The 19,410-nt window shown below is 39.7% G+C and overlaps 1 protein-coding gene across 3 annotated transcripts in view; it reads left to right on the top strand.

Annotated features, from left to right (window-relative positions):
* The window catches only part of LOC308688249 (MSL complex subunit 3-like), a 386,649-nt gene that overhangs the window by 4,295 nt on the left and 362,944 nt on the right, over nucleotides 1–19,410 (top strand). For all 3 annotated transcript variants that reach the window (XM_081361197.1, XM_081361199.1, XM_081361198.1), the window contains exons 4-5: nucleotides 1,823–1,923; nucleotides 2,068–2,165. In XM_081361197.1, coding sequence (XP_081217323.1) covers nucleotides 1,823–1,923; nucleotides 2,068–2,165 — 199 coding nt within the window. The remainder of the gene's footprint in view (nucleotides 1–1,822; nucleotides 1,924–2,067; nucleotides 2,166–19,410) is intronic.

Genomic DNA, 19,410 nt, shown 5'->3' with positions numbered 1-19,410 from the left:
TTTGATGCACATCAGAACTATATTCTTTGGTTTTACTCATTGTGATGGATGATTAAAGAAATTTGGCCTTTGTGTATTCGTTATATTTACTCCCGTGTTTATTCATGTATTTATTCATTATATTTACAATTTCATTTTCCTAGTCACCCTGGTGTGCTAAATAAAGGTAAATATTAATGGGAATGTTCTTCAGAGATATTTTACTCGTAAAAAATTCTAGGGGTGCCAATAATTGTGGCCGACGTGTTTTGGAGAAAAACATTTATTTCACAATGTGATTTCCTCCCAACTTTCAATTCTTTTACTTCAATGAAAGGTTAGATTTTTGCGAATTTTTTAATGAAAGATCAAAAGGATAAACAATGCAGATTTATTTTTTTAAAGCAATTTTTGATCATATTTACCAGGGGTGCCATTAATTCTGACCACCACTGTATGTAAGGTTCAGGGTTTTCCTCTTAAGAAGTCTGGACCGTTTTAATATATTGCGTTAAGTATCTATTAAAAACAAACAAACAATGTGCATAATAATCAAAATGCCCTGTTGTTTGCTATAATGAGCCGAAAACAAAGGTTACTAGAAATTCCAAAGTTTTAATTGTCTTTCCTTGCTATCTACAAATACTTTTCCCAATTATTACGTAGTTTATTATGAAATGCTCTTAACTTGCTGATTAGTAATGATAAATGTAGATGTAAAAAAAAAAAAGTCTTGTTAAAAAACGTATTTGAATGGCCTGAGTGATAAATATAAATGACAGATGAAAATAATTGTATTTGCAGCAGTTTTGTTTTCTGCAGTGTTTTAGTAAAAGTATAAATCTATTTTACTGCTCACTGTGTTTCTGCTACTGTCAAAATAACTGTGTCATCTGCAGCTCTTTATGTGGTTCTTTAACGGGAGAGAGAATCAACGCGCACAGAATGGAAATGGAAAGATCAGACCATTATTTGAGGATGCCTGTTCTAGTTCATCTGATGGTTATGTTTACATGGACAGCAGTAATCTAATTATTGACCTTATTCTGAATAAGACAATATACTGATTAAGGTGTTTACATGAGTTGCTTTTAGAATATTCCTTTCATGTTCCTGTTTTACATGTTACAGAACATAGATCGATTAATGGCACACGTCATTACGTCCCCATGGTACGCCGTCCGATGTTCCCTCCAGAATTTCGCATATCAACATACAGTTCGTCTTCATTAATGGTACCATATACAGTTTTGGGTGTTTCATTTTTAATTTTACGAAAGCTTCAAGTGCAGTTAATTATTTGTCATGCTATACGTGCAAATAGACAACGACGGATACAAATTCTCTAGCAACAGGGCTCCTCTGTACTTTCATTCTTTTGTACTTTCATACATTTCTTTCAGAATTCTTAACATTACCATTGTTTCCCGCTCTGACCAAAAATCGGCCTTCTTGCTTGAAGCCATGCTTGTCTGCCGTCAAACGGTTGAACACTACTGTGTGTGTGTGTCCTGTCACAAAATGCGGCGAAAACTTCCACACAACGTTAATAGTCTGATTAAGGTGTGTACATGTCTATAATGCACTTCGATAATGCGACTAATAGGAATACTCCACATGTCTTAATTTGATTTGTTTACTTCAAGTATGACTTTAGCTGGATTAAGGTAATCAGAAATCGCTGTTTACATGGTAGTTTCTTAATCAGAGTATTGTCAATCGGCTTAATATTTGAATGTTGTTGTCCATGTAAGCGTACTGATATTGTGACTGTTTGAGGTCAATATGATGCAGAAAAATCAGTATATTGTATTTTTTTAAATGTATTTATTTTTCTGCACAGGAGGAAAAAGGGATGGAAGAAGCGACGTTGTCGTCTGCCAGGTGTTAACCCAATCTTGAAGACCCTGACTGAAGAAGAAAAGGAGAAGAGTGATGATGCTTGTGAGTATTTAATGTTTGCTAGAGGTTGTTTGAGTACCCAGCTGCATGCAAACAAAAAAGATTTTGTTAAATGTAAATGTAAACCAAAAATCCTCCATTGTTCTGTATTTTCACCCTGTTCTCCCTTTTTGATATGTTTTACAGCTTTGATCTCACCATCTGATGATAGTGACGAAGACGTTTCAGACCAGGCGTCTTTAAGTGAGAGTGACTCATCTGATTCTGAGGATTTAAGCAATATGGTAAGAGATTGCAGCCTGACTACGTCAGACTTCGTACTTCCGCTCAATTTCAGTTCGCTTCTGTACTCAGTCTGAGATAGCGACCTATCTCCCAGTTTTCCTCCTGCCTCAAAACAGCCGGCCAATCAACGAACAGAGGGCGGGCTGAGAGCTGTGATGTAGACGCTAAGCGCAGAGTTTAAGATTGTAGTTTAGGTTAGGGAATTTGCAAACAGGTAAAAGTACTGGACCTATTTCAAGCCTAGCATTGTAGTGTTTAACCCACCTTGGTGACACTGCTCCGTGATGGCAAGTCCATGGCCTTTCTTAGGCTTTTTTATGGTCCTTTGAGTTTTAGAGGGTGTATCTCGGTCTCTTTTATCTGTCGAGCTCGAACTGGCACCCTTTTGACAGGTCAGTGTCTCCTTTCTTTTCCAGTCCTTAAATATTGCCATGTCATGCTGTAATCTTGCAATTAAGTTGCAGCATTTCCGACAGACTCGAGATGAACAAAGAGCTGTGTTTAACAGAACTAATCCTAACTTTGACAGTTGGCTGCAAATATTTTCTTGTTTCTCTCTACTGTCAAATATTAGTTTAGAGGCTCTGATTCTACCGTGGATGCGTAGATTTACTTTACATTTTACATTTACATTTAGTCATTTAGCAGACGCTTTTATCCAAAGCGACTTACAAATTAGGACTTAATTAAGCGAGTCATCATGAAGAGGCAAAAACAACAACAACGCAAGAAGTGCTCAAAATACGAAGTTCAGGCATTATTCAGAGTAGCATAAGCCTGATAAGTGATGTTTCAAAGGGAAAGGAATTTTTTTTCTTTTTTTTTTTTTTATGAGGTTAAAGGGGGGGTGAAATGCTCATTTTCACTCAATCTCCTGTTAATCTTGAGTACCTATAGAGTAATATTGCATCCTTCATATCTCCAAAAAGTCTTTTGTTTTATTATATTTTTGAAAGAAAGAAAGGCTGTACCGAGTCTTTCCGGAAAAAAACGAGCGGCTGGGGGCGGGCCGTGTGGGCGAAGCTTAGCTGTGCTAACGCGCCGAGCTAGTGACAACACACAGAGACATTTGTTCAACAGTTTTACTCACCGTCCGGTTCCAACGCACGACCGCGAACCTTTATCATTGTGACTGCTCGATCCTTAAGCATTAGACGATCTGCAAATCCGTCGATCTGGGCTTTGTTTATAAAACAATCATCGTCGAAATGCAGGGAACAACAGTCTTACACAACTCCGTTTATGCTCAGGAAAACAAACTCCATCCACGGGTTCCTTAACGCTGGGTTCTTTGGGAATCTGTGCAGGGTTGTCTTTCCCTGGCAACCAAAAACACACTTCTTTGGTGACATTGACTTCCCAAAAGCCGGGCAGGGCACTTTGATGGCGAACTGCTTTCACTCTCTTGCTCTGGTCTACGAGTGCGCGCGCGCGCCCGCGATCTTACCGGAGAAGTGCCCTTAGGACCCATATAAGGAAATTCCGCTCTATCTTACGTAAGACAGAGCCATACTCGAAAAAAACTTTCCGAAACTTGTGACAAACCGGAAGGAGTATTTTTGGAACAAAAATACTCCTTCAAACGTACAACTTAGTTTTTGAAACTTTGTCCATGTTTAGCATGGGAATCCAACTCTTTACCAGTGTAAAAAACTCAGTATGCATGAAATAGCATTTCACCCCCCCTTTAAGTGCTCACGGAATAGATAGGTTTTCAGCTGACTTTTGAATGTTGTCAGGGATTCTGCATTCCGGATGAGGGTGGGGAGTGCGTTCCACCAGCACGGAACTGTGAATGAGAATGTTCTGGAAAGTGATTTTGTGGCTTTCTGTGATGGAACCACGAGACGTCGCTCGTTGACCGATCGTAGGCGTCTGGTAGGGATGTAGACTCGTAGGAGTGAGTGAAAGTAGGAGGGAGCTGAGCCTGTGACAGATCTATAAGCAAGCGTCAATGCTTTGAACTTGATGCGAGCAGCGAGAGGTAGCCAGTGCAGAGAGATTAACAGGGTAGTGACGTGTGCCCTCTTGGGCTCGTTGAAGACAAGGTGAGCTGCCGCATTCTGGATCATCTGTAGGGGTTTGGTTGCACATGCTGGAAGTCCGGCCAGAAGAGCATTACAGTAGTCAAGCCTAGAAATGACCAGGGCCTGGACGAGAAGTTGTGTTGCATGCTCAGTTAGGAAGGACCTGATCTTCCTGATGTTGTGCAGTGCAAACCTGCATAATCGAGCTGTCTTTGAAATGTGATCTGTGAAGGTCAGCTGGTCATCAAACGTTACTCCAAGATTTCTGACCGACCTTGATGGGGTGATTGATGATGAATCTAGCTGGATGGTGAAGTCGTGCTGTAGAGACGGATTGGCAGGGAGGACGAGAAGCTCAGTCTTAGCCAGGTTGAGCTGCAGGTGATGTTCCTTCATCCATGTGGAGATGTCCGCCAAACAGCTTGAGACCCGTGCAGCTACTGTGGGATCATCTGTTTGAAACGAGAGGAAGAGCTGTGTGTCATCAGCATAGCAGTGGTAGGAGAAGCTGTGTGCCTGTATGATGTGTCCCAGTGATGTGGTGTAGATGGAGAAGAGGAGGGGACCAAGAACTGAGCCCTGGGGAACCCCTGTGGTCAGTTGATGTGCTCTGGATACCTCGCCTCTCCATGCGACCTTGAAGGACCTACCTGTGAGATAGGACTCAAACCAGTGGAGTGAAGTTCCTGTGATGCCCAGTGCTGAGAGGCTGGACATAAGGATCTGATAATTCACAGTGTTGAAGGCAGCAGACAGATCCAGGAGAATGAGGACTGAAGATTTGGAAGCAGCTTTTGCGATCCGTAGGGCTTCTGTGACTGACAGTAATGCAGTCTCAGTTGAATGCCCTTTCTTGAAGCCAGATTGGTTGACATCCAGCTGGTTGTTTAGAGACAAGAAGGATGTTACTTGGTTGAAAACAGCTCTTTCAAGTGTCTTCGCAATGAATGGTAGGAGAGAGATAGGTCTGTAATTCTCTACAAATGATGTGTTTAGCGTTGGTTTTTTTAAGCAGTGGAGTAACCCGAGCCTGCTTGAATGCTGTGGGGAAAGTGCCAGTATGGAGGGATGAGTTGATGATGTGTGTGAGTGATGGTAGAAGTGTGGGAGAGATGGCTTGTAGAAGGTGTGAGGGGATGGGGTCTAGAGGGCAGGTGGTAGGGTGACTGGAGAGGAGAAGTGTAGATACTTCTTCCTCGGTTAGCGAAGAAAAGGAGGACAGAGGGATATTGGCTGTGGAAGGGGTCGGTCTGGGTTCCTGTGTGTGTGGTGCTGAGAACTGACTGCTGATAGCTGTTGTTTTGTTGGTGAAGAAGTTCGCAAAATCGTCAGCAGTTAAGGAGGAGGCGGGTGGTGGTGGAGGTGGACAGAGGAGAGAGTTGAATGTCTTGAAGAGTAATCGTGTGTTGGAGGAGCTGTTGATCTTGTTGTGAAAGTATGAAGATTTTGCAGCATGAACATCAACAGAAAAGGAAGAGAGGAGAGATTGATACATACTCAGGTCAGATGCGTCTTTTGATTTGTTCCATTTCCTCTCCGCTGCCCTGAGTTCGGTCCGGTGTTCACGAAGAACCTCAGACAACCAGGGGTTGGAGGGAGTAGCGCGTGCTGGCCTGGAGGAGAGAGGGCAGATAATGTCTAGAGAAGAGGTTCGAGTGGAGCATAAGGTGTCCGTTGCGGTATTCACATCCAGAGATGAGAATTGTGAGGGTGGGGGAAGAGAAGATGACACAGCAGAGGAAAGATGGGAGGGGGAAAGTGAGCGCAGGTTTTGTCTGAAAGTGACTGGTGGTGCAGGGGTAGAGAGTTGTAGGCTGAAAGTAATGAGGAAATGATCTGAAACATGGAGGGGTCTCACCAAAATGTTCTCTGTGGTGCAGTTGTGTGTGTAAACCAGGTCCAGTTGGTTGCCTGATTTGTGAGTACCTGTGGTGATGAGTCGTTTGAGATCGAAAGAGGCTAGGAGAGAGATGAAGTCTGTTGAATGCGGCTTTTCGAGATGGATGTTGAAGTCACCGAAGACTAGAAGTGGGGTGCCGTCTTCAGGGAAAGTGGACAGCAGCACATCCAGCTCATCTACAAAGTTACCCAGCTGACCTGGGGGGCGATAAATGACTACAATATGGATCTTAATGGGAGTTGTAAGTGTACTGGCATGATATTCAAATGAGTTGTTGTTGTTGCATAGAGAAGAGAGCATGGAGTATTTGCAATTGTTAGAAACGAGGAGCCCTGTACCCCCACCTCTCCCAGACTGGCGAGGGGAGTGAGAGAAGGAGAAATTGCTAGAGAGAGCAGCGGGGGTTGCTGAGTCTTCTGGACGGATCCAGGTCTCAGTCAAGCCCAAGATACTAAGAGTAGAATGAGAAGCAAAGGCTGGAATGAAGTCAGCTTTATTGACTGCTGACTGACAATTCCATAGACCGGCAGTAGATTGGCAGTATTGCGCTGTCTTTTTCGCGTGATGAAAGGGCGTTGCCGAGAGATAACAGGAATGTATTGAAAGCACATGTTGATTCAGGTGAACAGTAAGATAAAAAGAGGGAAGGAAAAGGGAAAAGGAGATACTTAAGTGCCTTTCTGGTGTCCTTGCTCGGTGGAGTCGCGCAGGTAGAGTCGATGGTCTTTACCCGAGTCGGTCTTCACACGAGGAGGCTGAACACGAGAGCTGAACGCTTCTGCTGACGCTTCCGCGACAGCGCGCAAATTACACAGATATACAGATAATGCTTTCACCGCTTGAGTGAGTACAGCTGTTTCGGTCGGGCAATTAAGTGAATAACGCGAAAATGTGCCAAATCGAAACTGCTAGGAGCAAAGGCTTAAGTGCAAATTAGACTGCAACAATAATAATTACGGCTGTTTGTTTAATGTAGCAACGCGTCTAACTAAAATACAGAATTATGTGAAGTTAAAAATACAAAATAAGCAGAGAATCGAAGATGGGCTTACCTTGACTAAAATGCAGCACTGAAATAACAGGAGAACAGAGTATTCTAGAAAAACACACTTGCGCGCTCTTGCCGTGCCTCTTGTATGCTGTTCGCTTGTCCTGACGGAATGATCTGAATCTCCTCTATTTATATCTATTCTTACAGATGCTGTTTCGGTCGGACAATTAAGTGAATAACGCGAAAATGTGCCAAATCGAAACTGCTAGGAGCAAAGGCTTAAGTGCAAATTAGACTGCAACAATAATAATTTTCACTCGCGGCTGTTTGTTTAATGTAGCAACGCGTCTAACTAAAATACAGAATTATGTGAAGTTAAAAATACAAAATAAGCAGAGAATCGAAGATGGGCTTACCTTGACTAAAATGCAGCACTGAAATAACAGGAGAACAGAGTATTCTAGAAAAACACACTTGCGCGCTCTTGCCGTGCTTCTTGTATGCTGTTCGCTTGTCCTGTTCGCTTGTCCTCTTGTATGCTGTTCGCCCAGATTTACTTCACGTAATCTGCAAAAGTCGTTCACAGCCATGTTCACTCCGGTATTTCGCTCGATGGTTTTGTTTTCGCATCATACATGTGTTTACAGTGGAAGTTCGATGCGGCTGAGCCGGCGCATAACACACGTCATAACGTTATGTGATTGGCTTACGGGTAACCAATGATTTTAAACTTCAGACAAGCGCCCCCCCCGCGAGAAAGAAAATGCTTTTCAATTATGCCCTTCCAGACTCTGTCTACAAAGCAAAGCGAAGTAGCAGAGTTTGGTATTACCAGGCTAAAGAGATTGCATAATTAAGTGTGCTTGCTGAAAGCAGCACACTTATTGTTCTTCTTAAGTTTTCTTATTCTTATTAAGTGTGCTTGCTGAAAGCAGCACACTTATTGTTCTTCTTAAGTTTTCTTATTAAGTGTGCTTGCTGAAAGCAGCACACTTATTGTTCTTCGTAAGTTTTCTTCTTATTATTATTATTATTCCCGGGAGAAAAATTTTGGCCAGCTCCTGCGCCTAGGCCCTTTGAGACAGAGACACCGTTCCAACTTTAAAATGTCCGGTCAGTACTGGTGTAAGTTGCTAGCGAAGATGACCTCACGAGTCCATGACGTTTGTCCACCATAGTGGATTGAACAGAAAGTGAAACTAAAGTTTCACAGGTCACAAATTTGGTCCGAACTTCACGAAACTAGACGTACATGATCCTTGGACCAAGCCTCACAAAAGTTACTAGAAGGATTTTTGATTTTCGGAAGCGTTTGCCCGTCACAGCCAAACGAAATCGGCGGCATAGTCGCCAAAACAGGAAGTAGTTAATATTTCAGGAATGCTGTCACGTATCGAAACCAAACTTTGTACATTAACTCGAGACTCCAATGTGAGGATGTACAAGATCTGATTTTTTTACATTTTTTTTATTTCAGGCTAATTGACAAAAACATTTACTAATGCAAAAGAGTTTCACCTCACACTTTTAATGTTAATGCATTTAGACAGTAGGTGGCACTGTTGTATTACATTTCACAGAGCTGCCAAGTCAGTGAATAGACTGCATTAGTTTTTACTAGGTTTGTCTTAATAAATGCAGGCATGAATTTCGTTTTTTAAACTGGGAGGGAATTCCACCGCTTACATGGGTCACATGGGGGGATCTAAAGATTATTAGCCTATGCATCATACATTCGGTCTTCTTCTCTAACCGAACAATTCATTGTCTGTGGCTGTGTTTGTGCGCACGGGAAATATGCTGCGCATAACAATAGAAAACAAGGAGAAACGTGCAGTTACATGCTCAAACAATCAACAACGTCTCTCTAGATGTGTAAAAACAAGTGGAAAGCGCGAGCGCGCCGCTCTCTCCTTTCCACAAGCGCTTGCTGTCCCGTGGCGTCTGTCGTTGCTATGCAACCATGAACTCCGATCTCCATGATGACTAGGAAGTATCAGCAAAAGATTTAATTGATTTCTAGCCCTTGCATAAGCTTTACTACTAGATATATTTATGGAGATGAAAAATAATAAGGCGCCCTGTACAGCTATGATCAGCCAGGGTTTCCGCGGGGCATTAAAAAGCATTAAGTCATTAAATGGATTTTGCGATAATTGAGGCCTTAAATGGCATTAAAAAGCATTAAATTGTAATCATACAGGCATAAAAAATTTTTTATGGTTTTGAAGAAAATGTTATATTATCAATTTATTTGAATAGTCTTCATGATTAATAATTTTTATTTGCTGTCGTCGCAAAATATGTACGTTAGTGTGATTAAAAACACGCGGAAACAGTTTGGTGATTGCCTCCGGCCGGAGCAAAGTTGCGGAGGTGGCGCGAGCAACAGCAGGAACAACAGGAATAAAACTAGACCGGAAAACTGGGAAAGTGCATGGAAGACAAACAATTTAGAACATGGTTGGTGGTCAAAATATAAAGAAGGATTTTGCAGCGTTTGTAAAAAGGTATTTAAATTGGGTAGCTACAATGGGAATCAATGGCGTAAAATATCATATGCAGTCTGACAGCCACAGCACAGGTCGACGGTAAAAGGCAGACAGCAATTAACTATGTGTAGTAACGTTCCCTCATCAGCTCGACATCCGCTGTTGAAGCTCACTTTACGTTTTTTAACGCGTTAACGCATGAGATTATTTTTGTCCAGTTTAACGCGTTAAAATATTTAACGCAAACGCAGCATTCGTTAATTTTTGTCATCCCTTGGGTAGCGTTACATTATATGATCCCGCTCTTATTCATGTAAATGCTTTTAAATGCGCTGCCTGCGAATGTCCTGTCTATGTAACACACACATACAGAGAGAGAGAAAGACGCGCGCCAGATCGTGCGCACAGACTGCGCACCAGAAAACGGTCCTCTTTCGCGCAACGAACAATAACACACAATTTTGCCACAATTTTGTTAAGTTCACTTAAATTAAAAGTTGTCATATTTTTTTTAAGCCTAATGTTAAAAAATTGATAGCTTTTAATTACACTGTAATGTTGGATGGCTATAATTAATGTTTAAAATAAGGGGGGAGAAATCATTTTTATCCAGATATCAATAGCTGTATTAGTATCAGTGAGACTGGCCTTTATGTTGTCTCTACATTCATTTGTAGATTAACTGTGAAATGATTACATTATAAAATATATAAGCCTAAACAAATGTAAGTGTTTTAATTGCGGAAAAAACGTGTGATTAATCAAGTTAATATATATATATATATATATATATATATATATATATATATACATACATACATACATACATACATACATACATACATACATACATACATACATACAGTGCTCGAAGTGGGGCGGTACTCACCGGTACGCAGTACCGGCACTTCTGCATTTTACTCCAAAGCGTACCTGCACGTTTTCTTGCGTACCGCTACTTCTCGCATGTAGCCGGTACTCTACCACTGACAAAAAAACCGTCAGTGTCACGCCCATTTCATATAGCCTACTCCGTTTGCAATGCGTATGCGGAGCTTATTTTTTTTCCGCACCCATATTAACAGGTTAGACTAGAGCTTTCACACTGCATGCGGATGCGGTCCGGCAATGCGTTCCAGGAGCGGTGCATATACAGCAGTCCAACGATCGTTTCCACACCGAGTCTATTTTCGCTGTGCTGCACGTGCTGAATTAAAGTGACAGCGCGTGGTTCGTGGTCAAAATTAACACAGAATATGACATTATATATAATTTGTATTATTTAAAATTACTTTTAACATTTAAAAACAGACGTTTTCAAATTCCAAAGCTTGCAGAAGGTTCCTAATGGCAATACTGACATAGGCTACAGCTTTCCTGGTAGCCTTGAGTGAATTAACTTGTCTAAGAAAATGATTCATAAAACGTATAAATATCTGTTGAGCCTATGTTTACTTTCGTCATTGACACAGACGAAAATAAAAAGACTAAGTTCAGCTTTAGGAGGGGAAGAAATAGGGCAGGATAAGAAGAGAATAAGAAATATGAAGATGAGGAGAGAGCAGGTATTGACAAATAATCTAATGACAAGGTTTTAAAGATAGCCTATTTCTTATAATTTTTTGGCCTGCAAAAGTCCTAAATTGCACATGTAGATCAGACAAATCCAAATTTTCTCGGGGGAGCATGCCCCCGAACCCCCCTAATTAGGGCCCAGGGCAGGAAATTATTAATCCGGCCCTGGGTGAAGGCGGTGAGAGTAAGGCAAGAGAGTGGCACCTCCCCCCCCCCCCACTTCAAGCACTGCATTCATACATACATACATACATACATACATAATATCCGTGGTTAGTCATGGGTCGTGTATGGCATAAAAAAAAAAAGGCATTAAAAAGGCATTAAATTTAAATTCAAGATCCCTGCAGAAACCCTGTCAGCTGTTCGGCCGAGCATTCAATGTTGTTACGCTGCAAGCTGATCAGTTGGTTCGTTGCTGCCGTGCTCTATCACTCGCACACCATAAAGAGCAAATTGTTTTTTAATGTTTCAATTTCGTGATTAAAATGACATAATTTGGAAGCGGATAATTTCTTCACAAACAGCTCATTATGACTAGAGGTCGACCGATTCATCGGTTTTGCCAATTAATCGGCACCGATAGTTGATTGGTGGAACTATCGTTATCGGCAAAAATACATACCGATAGTTTTTCCTGGTTGCGTCCGTTGCTGGAGCGGCTGAGAAGCGCGCGCTGTCATTCATTACACAGTAAGAGAGAGCAGAGAAGGGTCTGCTGGCATCATGCAGTACAAGAGCGGCCTCTAGAGGTGTAATAAAAACTATCGCTGATGCCTCGTGTTGTTTATTTCCACACGTGATGCTGCGTGCTGCACTGAGAGCACACGCTGCGTGGAGAGCGCTCAGATGCGCGTTTAAAGCACCGACAGCTAAAAGGTATTTTTTCATATCATTATAAAGCGATTAATTTGTTGACTAAATGCTGCATTAGTAGAGAAAGAACAGCACAACAGTTTGTTTGTTTGCCTTCGAGGCTGAGAGGACGCTAACATTAGTACCAGTACCTCAAGTGGTTACAACACTGACAAAAATAAACTAAGTCCGAACCGAATGTTTAATGTCACAATTTTTAACATCTATTTGCATTAGTTTATATCCAGCTAGTCACTTTTATGCATTAAATATGCAGAGAAGTTGCATATTTAAAGCTAGAGATGTAAGATAGCAAACTGATATGTTCATACAGCCGACAGAAAAGCATTCGATTTCGGTTATTTTTTCATCATCGCTTTAATATGTATTTTGTTATTTTGATTAGATAATCATCAAGTGTTTATAAAATAGAAGCAAAAGTGTGAGACTATACATGTAATATTTATGTCATTTCAATGCTCTGGCGTTGTAGATATTTAAAGTTGGCCATCTTTAAGCATGACTGTTTGGGTTTAATATGAAATCATAACACTTACAATAAAATTCCATATGTAACATTAACTATGGTTAATAACTGTTGTATAAGGATTGTTCATTGTTTGTTTGTTAATTAACATGTACTAATACATTTTTAAATTAAGGTTTTTATTTGTTTACCATTTGTTAACCATCAAACTAACATGAATGATCAAGGTGCAATTTGTTTTTATCCAGTATCAATTTTAAAAACTATCGGTTCATTAATCGGTTATCGGCAAGTATGGCCCAACCTAGCTATCGTTATCGGTAAAATCCACTATCGGTCGACCTCTAATTATGACTCAATGTTAGAATGCTGCACCTACACTCAATAGTGTGAATAAGATCAGCAACGCAGACCACTGCATTGACAGCGTGAAACATATGATCTGTCTACGGCCAGGGCTCAGCGAAAGACAGAAAATGCCGGTCCGGCGCTGATTGAGGAATTAAATTCGAAAATAAAAGACAGTTTGACATCTTTTTTTCTCGCATCTGTGAATTTATTTTTTAATCATTTGCTCTGAGGATGAAGCGAATATATTTGTGCGGGAATTTCTCGCACTATAAAAGCTAACCTTGCGGGAATGGTTTAAATTATGCGCAATCCCCACATTCCCGCACCGAAATTCAAGCCCTGAAATGGCAGCGGGATGTGTAACTCTAGCATATGGCGCATATGTAATATAAAGTTAGGCAAGGCCAAACAGCGTTATCCATGTTGTTGCGATTGCATCGCTAGAGTAAGCTAATAGTGAAACTGATAGCGTTCTTCATTTAATTACAATATGAGGACTGACGGTAGGCTATAAAAATCAGCGTTTCTGTGTAGGTGATGACAACCATCTTTACAGCAGCAATCAAAGCATCGCTAATTACAGTTGACTTTAATTTGAGATAGTAAATTTGTTCCTAATCAAAGGGAACACTCAACCACAGAACAGCTGGGTGAGTTTTGTATTGGCTTATTGGATACAGTAAATGAAGACTGTCAACTTCTTTTCAATACTATTTCATCACCCAAAACACTCCCACTCTCTGCTGTATATTCATAACCAATTATTTCAAAACCAACAACCAAGCCACATAAACAATGCCATTGGCACTAGTCTACATTGCAGACATGTCTCTTAATTGCACATAACTTTTCACCTTTTTGCACAATCTTGAAAAAAGTACTATTGTTGAAATTCTCACATGAAGCAAACTTCAACGCACCCTTATCCACTTCCTGCTAACGTTAAGTGAACCGCACCTGAGCAAGCACACTTTGCAGTTCCTCCGGAAATGCATTTTTCTAGTCAAGTGTGCTTGCTGAAAGCAGCAAACTTATTGTTCTTCTTAAGTTTTCTTCTTCTTCTTCTTCTTATTCTTCTTCTTATTCTTATTCTTATTCTTATTCTTATTCTTATTCTTATTCTTATTCTTATTCTTATTCTTATTCTTATTCTTATTCTTATTCTTCTTATTATTATTATTATTATTATTATTATTATTATTCCCGGGAGAAAAATTTTGGCCAGCTCCTGCGCCTAGGCCCTTTGAGACAGAGACACCGTTCCAACTTTAAAAACGTACGGTCAGTACCGGTGTAAGTTGCTCGCGAAGATGACATCACGAGTCCATGTCGTGTGTCCGCCATAGTGGATTGAACAGAAAGCGAAACTAAAGTTTCACAGGTCACAAATTTGGTCCGAACTTCACGAAACTAGACGTACATGATCCTTGGACCAAGCCTCACAAAAGTTACTAGAAGGATTTTTGATTTTCGGAAGCGTTTGCCCGTCACAGCCAAACGAAATCAGCGGCGTAGTCGCCAAAACAGGAAGTAGTTAATATTTCAGGAACGCTGTCACGTATCGAAACCAAACTATGTACATTAACTCGAGACTCCAATGTGAGGATGTACAAGATAAAAAAAAAAAAATTACAAAATTTTACATTATTTGGCAACCCCCCCCCCCCAGCTATTTGGCCAACTCCTGCGCCTAGGCCCTTTGAGACAGAGACACCGTTCCAACTTTAAAACGTACGGTCAGTACCTGTGTAAGTTGCTCGCGAAGATGACATCACGAGTCCATGTCGTTTGTCCGCCATAGTGGATTGAACAGAAAGCGAAACTAAAGTTTCACAGGTCACAAATTTGGTCCGAACTTCACGAAACTAGACGTACATGATCCTTGGACCAAGCCTCACAAAAGTTACTAGAAGGATTTTAGATTTTCGGAAGCGTTTGCCCGTCACAGCCAAACGAAATCAGCAGCGTAGTCGCCAAAAAAGGAAGTTGTTCATATTTCAGGAACGCTCTCACGTATCGAAACCAAACTTTGTACATTAACTCGAGACTCCAATGTGAGGATGTACAAGATAAAATAAAAAAATAAAAAAAACATTACAAAATTTTTCATTATTTGGCAACCCCCCCCCCCCCCCCAAGCTATTTGGCCAGCTCCTGCGCCTAGGCCCTTTGAGACAGAGACACCGTTCCAACTTTAAAACGTACGGTCAGTACCGGTGTAAGTTGCTTGCGAAGATGACATCACGAGTCCATGTCGTTTGTCCGCAATATTGGATTGAACAGAAAGCGAAACTAAATTTTCACAGATCACAAATTTGGACCGAACTTCACGAAACTGGACGTACATGATCCTTGGACCAAGCCTCATAAAAGTTACTAGAAGGATTTTTGATTTTCGGAAGCGTTTGCCCGTCACAGCCAAACGAAATCAGCGGCGTAGTCACCAAACAGGAAGTCGTCCATATCTCAGGAACTCTGTCACGTATCGAAACCAAACTTTGTACATGAACTCGGGACTCCAATGTGAGGATGCACAAGATCTGATTTATTTTTTATTTTTATTTTATTTCAGGCTAATAGACAAACCCATTTACCTATGTCTATGCAAGAGTTATATTTAATGTTAATGCATTTAGACAGTAGGTGGCACTGTTGTATTACATTTCACAGAGCTGCCAAGTCAGTGTATAGACTGCATTCGTTTTTACTAGGTTTGTCTTAATAAATGCAGGCATGAATTTCGTTTTTTGCATTGGTCTAATTTAATCATCTTCATTTATTAATATATACAGATTTGTATGCATGAATTGTGCATTTCCAGTTCTCAAAGCAGTTAATAACAAAAAAAAAAAAAAAAACTTTATACAAAATACATCATGCTCTTCTTCGCTAACCGAACAAACAATTCATTCTCTGTGGCTGTGTTTGTGCGCACGGGAAATATGCTGCGCATAACAATAGAAAACAAGGAGAAATGCGCAGTCACATGCTCAAACAATCAACAACATCGCTCTAGAGGTGCGTTCCATTTGACCGTAAGTGGACTGCAAAGTGGACTTCACAGGGTTTTCCGCCATCTTAAGTTAGATTCTAATCCGAAGGGAGCGAACATGTTCAGTTCGAAGGGCACTGCGCACGGCATAGGGAATAAGGGAACATCGATACATCACTTCACAGGAAGTGGAGAGCGATGATCACCCAACTGTCATTTCGCGCACCACGTCATCACCAGTCAGAACGGTCATAACTAACGATGGAGGAGTTTACGTATGTGTGTAAGTATTCATACATTTCACCATTGTTATACAAATGACAGTATTTTTAACGGTTATTGTTGTGAATATTATATATACTATTTTTGATGATTATAATTTACCTCAGTGAATGCAGCCTGCTTAGCTAGTTTGTGAAGTAAAGTGATTTTATTTTAGGTAGTTGTAAAATAGTGCAATATAATTGTAAATATATAATATGATAATAAAAATTAAAATATGAATGTAGTCCTATATATATTTATGTTATATCATAATCTGCGCGACTCCGTCGTTGACTTTCTTTGATGACATTTGCAGGGCATTTCAAATGAGCGGTTATTGTCAGTGAAGTCCACTTTAACTGATATACCGTGCTCAGGGAGTAGGGGAGCAGTGAACACTGCGTATGGACCCTGTCGAATGGAACGCACATTAGATGTGTAAAAACAAGTGGAAAGCGCGAGCGCGCCGCTGTCTCCTTTCCACAAGCGCTTGTTCTCCTGTGGCGTCTGTCGTTGCTATGCAACCATGAACTGCGCTCTCCATGATGACAAGAACTGTGTCTGAAATCGCTCCCTATCCACTATATAGTCCACTATTTAGGGTGTCGGCCATTTTGTAGTGGTGTCCGAATTCTGAGTGAACGACATCATTCCCTACATTCTTCACTACTTTTACCCACAATCCTCTCTGAATTCGAGTGTACATACGATGTACACTTGCTGAGACACTATTTCCCACAATCCAACACGATAAGGCGATAGAGCGCGAATGAAAAATAAACAAAAATGTCACCATGGCAACGGTGCACGCGAGTTAGAAAACAATCATTTATGAGACCAGACGCCTGGTTATTTATTTATATATAGTGTTATATATATTTGAATAAACAAATGTGTTGTGTAGTGTTTTGTTCTCTTTTATTTTCACATATAAATGTAAAAAGTAAATAAATATGACAAGCAAGTGTTTTTATTATCTTTTTTTTTAATCAAATAACGCAATAAGCGTGAAAAATTCATACATACAATTGTTACATACAATTCATACAGCCAAAAAAAGGAAATATTAAAGATGGGTAGGTAATGTTTATGACAAATTGTCCGAGCTCTCTGGCGCGTGATAATTATGTCAGCGTCCGAATTCTTTGCTGATGTAGTGCACTCAACTGCCATTCACTATGTAGGGATTAGTGAATGAGTGAATGAGTGAGCGGTTTCAGACACAGCTAAGGAAGTATCAGCAAAAGATTAATAGATTTCTAGCCCTTGCATTAGCTTTACTACTAGATATATTTATGGAGATGGAAAAATAATAAGGCGCCCTGTACAGCTATGATCAGCTGTTCGGCCGAGCATTCAATGTTGTTACGCTGCAAGCTGATGGTTCGTTGCTACCACGCTCTATCACTCGCACACCATAAAGAGCAAATTGTTTTTTAATGTTTCAATTTCGTGATTAAAATTACATAATTTGGAAGCGGATAATTTCTTCACAAACAGCTCATTATGACTCAATGTTAGAATGCTGCACCTACACTCGATAGTGTGAATAAGATCAGCGCAACGCAGACCACTGCATTGACAGCGTGAAACATATGATCTGTATACGGCCAGGGCTCAGAGGAAGACAGAAAATGCCGGTCCAGCGCTGATTGAGGAATTAAATTCGAAAATAAAAGACAGTTTGACATCTTTTTTCTCGCATCTGTGAATTTATTTTTTAATCATTTGTTCTGAGATGAAGCGAATATATTTGTGCGGGAATTTCTCGCACTATAAAAGCTAACCTTGCGGGAATGGTTTAAATTATGCGCAATCCCCACATTCCCGCACCGAAATTCAAGCCCTGAAATGGCAGCGGGATGTGTAACTCTAGCATATGGCGCATATGTAATATAAAGTTAGGCAAGGCCAAACAGCGTTATCCATGTTGTTGCGATTGCATCGCTAGAGAAAGCTAATAGTGAAACTGATAGCGTTTTTCATTTAATTACAATGAGGACTGACGGTAGGCTATAAAAATCAGCGTTTCTGTGTAGGTGATGACAACCATCTTGACAGCAGCAATCAAAGCATCGCTAATTACGGTAGACTTGAGATAGTAAATTTGTTCCTAATCAAAGGGAACACTCAACCACAGAACAGCTGGGTGAGTTTTGTATTGGCTTATTGGATACAGTAAATGAAGACTGTCAACTTCTTTTCAATAGGCTACTATTTCATCACCCAAAACACTCCCACTCTCTGCTGTATATTCATAACCAATTATTTCAAAACCAACAACCAAGCCACATAAACAATGCCATTGGCACTAGTCTACATTGCAGACATGTCTCTTAATGCACATAACTTTTCACCTTTTTGCACAATCTTGAAAAAAGTACTATTGTTGAAATTCTCAGATCAAGCAAACTTCAACGCACCCTTATGCAATACCTACTAACTTTATTGAACTGCACCCGAGCAAGCACACTTCGCAGTTCCTCCGGAAATGCATTCTAGTTTAAGCATATTATAGACGGCTGGTCCTGAATTGCATTACATTACACAAATCCATTATCCAACCATAACCATTTAATTAATATTTTTTGGTTAATTAAGTGTCTGTTAGACTTTTCCGCAAGTCTACTTGTTTATTTACTAATTTATTCAATAATTTACTTGGATTGATTATCACGGGATATGATGCATGTGAAACGTGAATCATTGTCCAACATTTTGCGAACAATTGTTAAAGAAAAATTTCACTTTGCAATATTGGAAATATTTCCGTTTTAAACCATGAAGGCGAGCCAGTGGACATCACACAAGCAATGTGCAAATTTTGCGCTAGAGTGAAGCCGGTGAAGAAGTCTCTATTAATTTATAATTTATTTAAGAATATTTCTCTTATGGCCCATATGTAGTGTAGGGTAACATTCTCATTTTCCACTAGATATTTGCCTCTACCACTATATATATATATATATATATATATATATATATATATATATATATATATATATATATATATATATATATATATATATATATATATATATATATAAATATATATATAAATCATCACATATCACATAATATCATTGCTGTCAAAAATTCTATTTATTATTACAATATACAGTAAGCTTTTTATACAGTGAGCTATATATATATAATATATATATATATATATATATATATATATATATATATATATATATATATATATATATATATATATATATATATATATATATATATATATATATGTATATATATATATATGTATATATATATGTATATATATATATATATATATATATATATGTAT

This window comes from Scardinius erythrophthalmus (assembly GCF_964197995.2).
Source record: "Scardinius erythrophthalmus genome assembly, chromosome: 3".
In the NCBI taxonomy this organism is placed as follows: domain Eukaryota; kingdom Metazoa; phylum Chordata; class Actinopteri; order Cypriniformes; family Leuciscidae; genus Scardinius; species Scardinius erythrophthalmus.
Note: the sequence above shows the minus strand (reverse complement) of the source record. Positions and strands in the feature narration are given on the sequence as shown.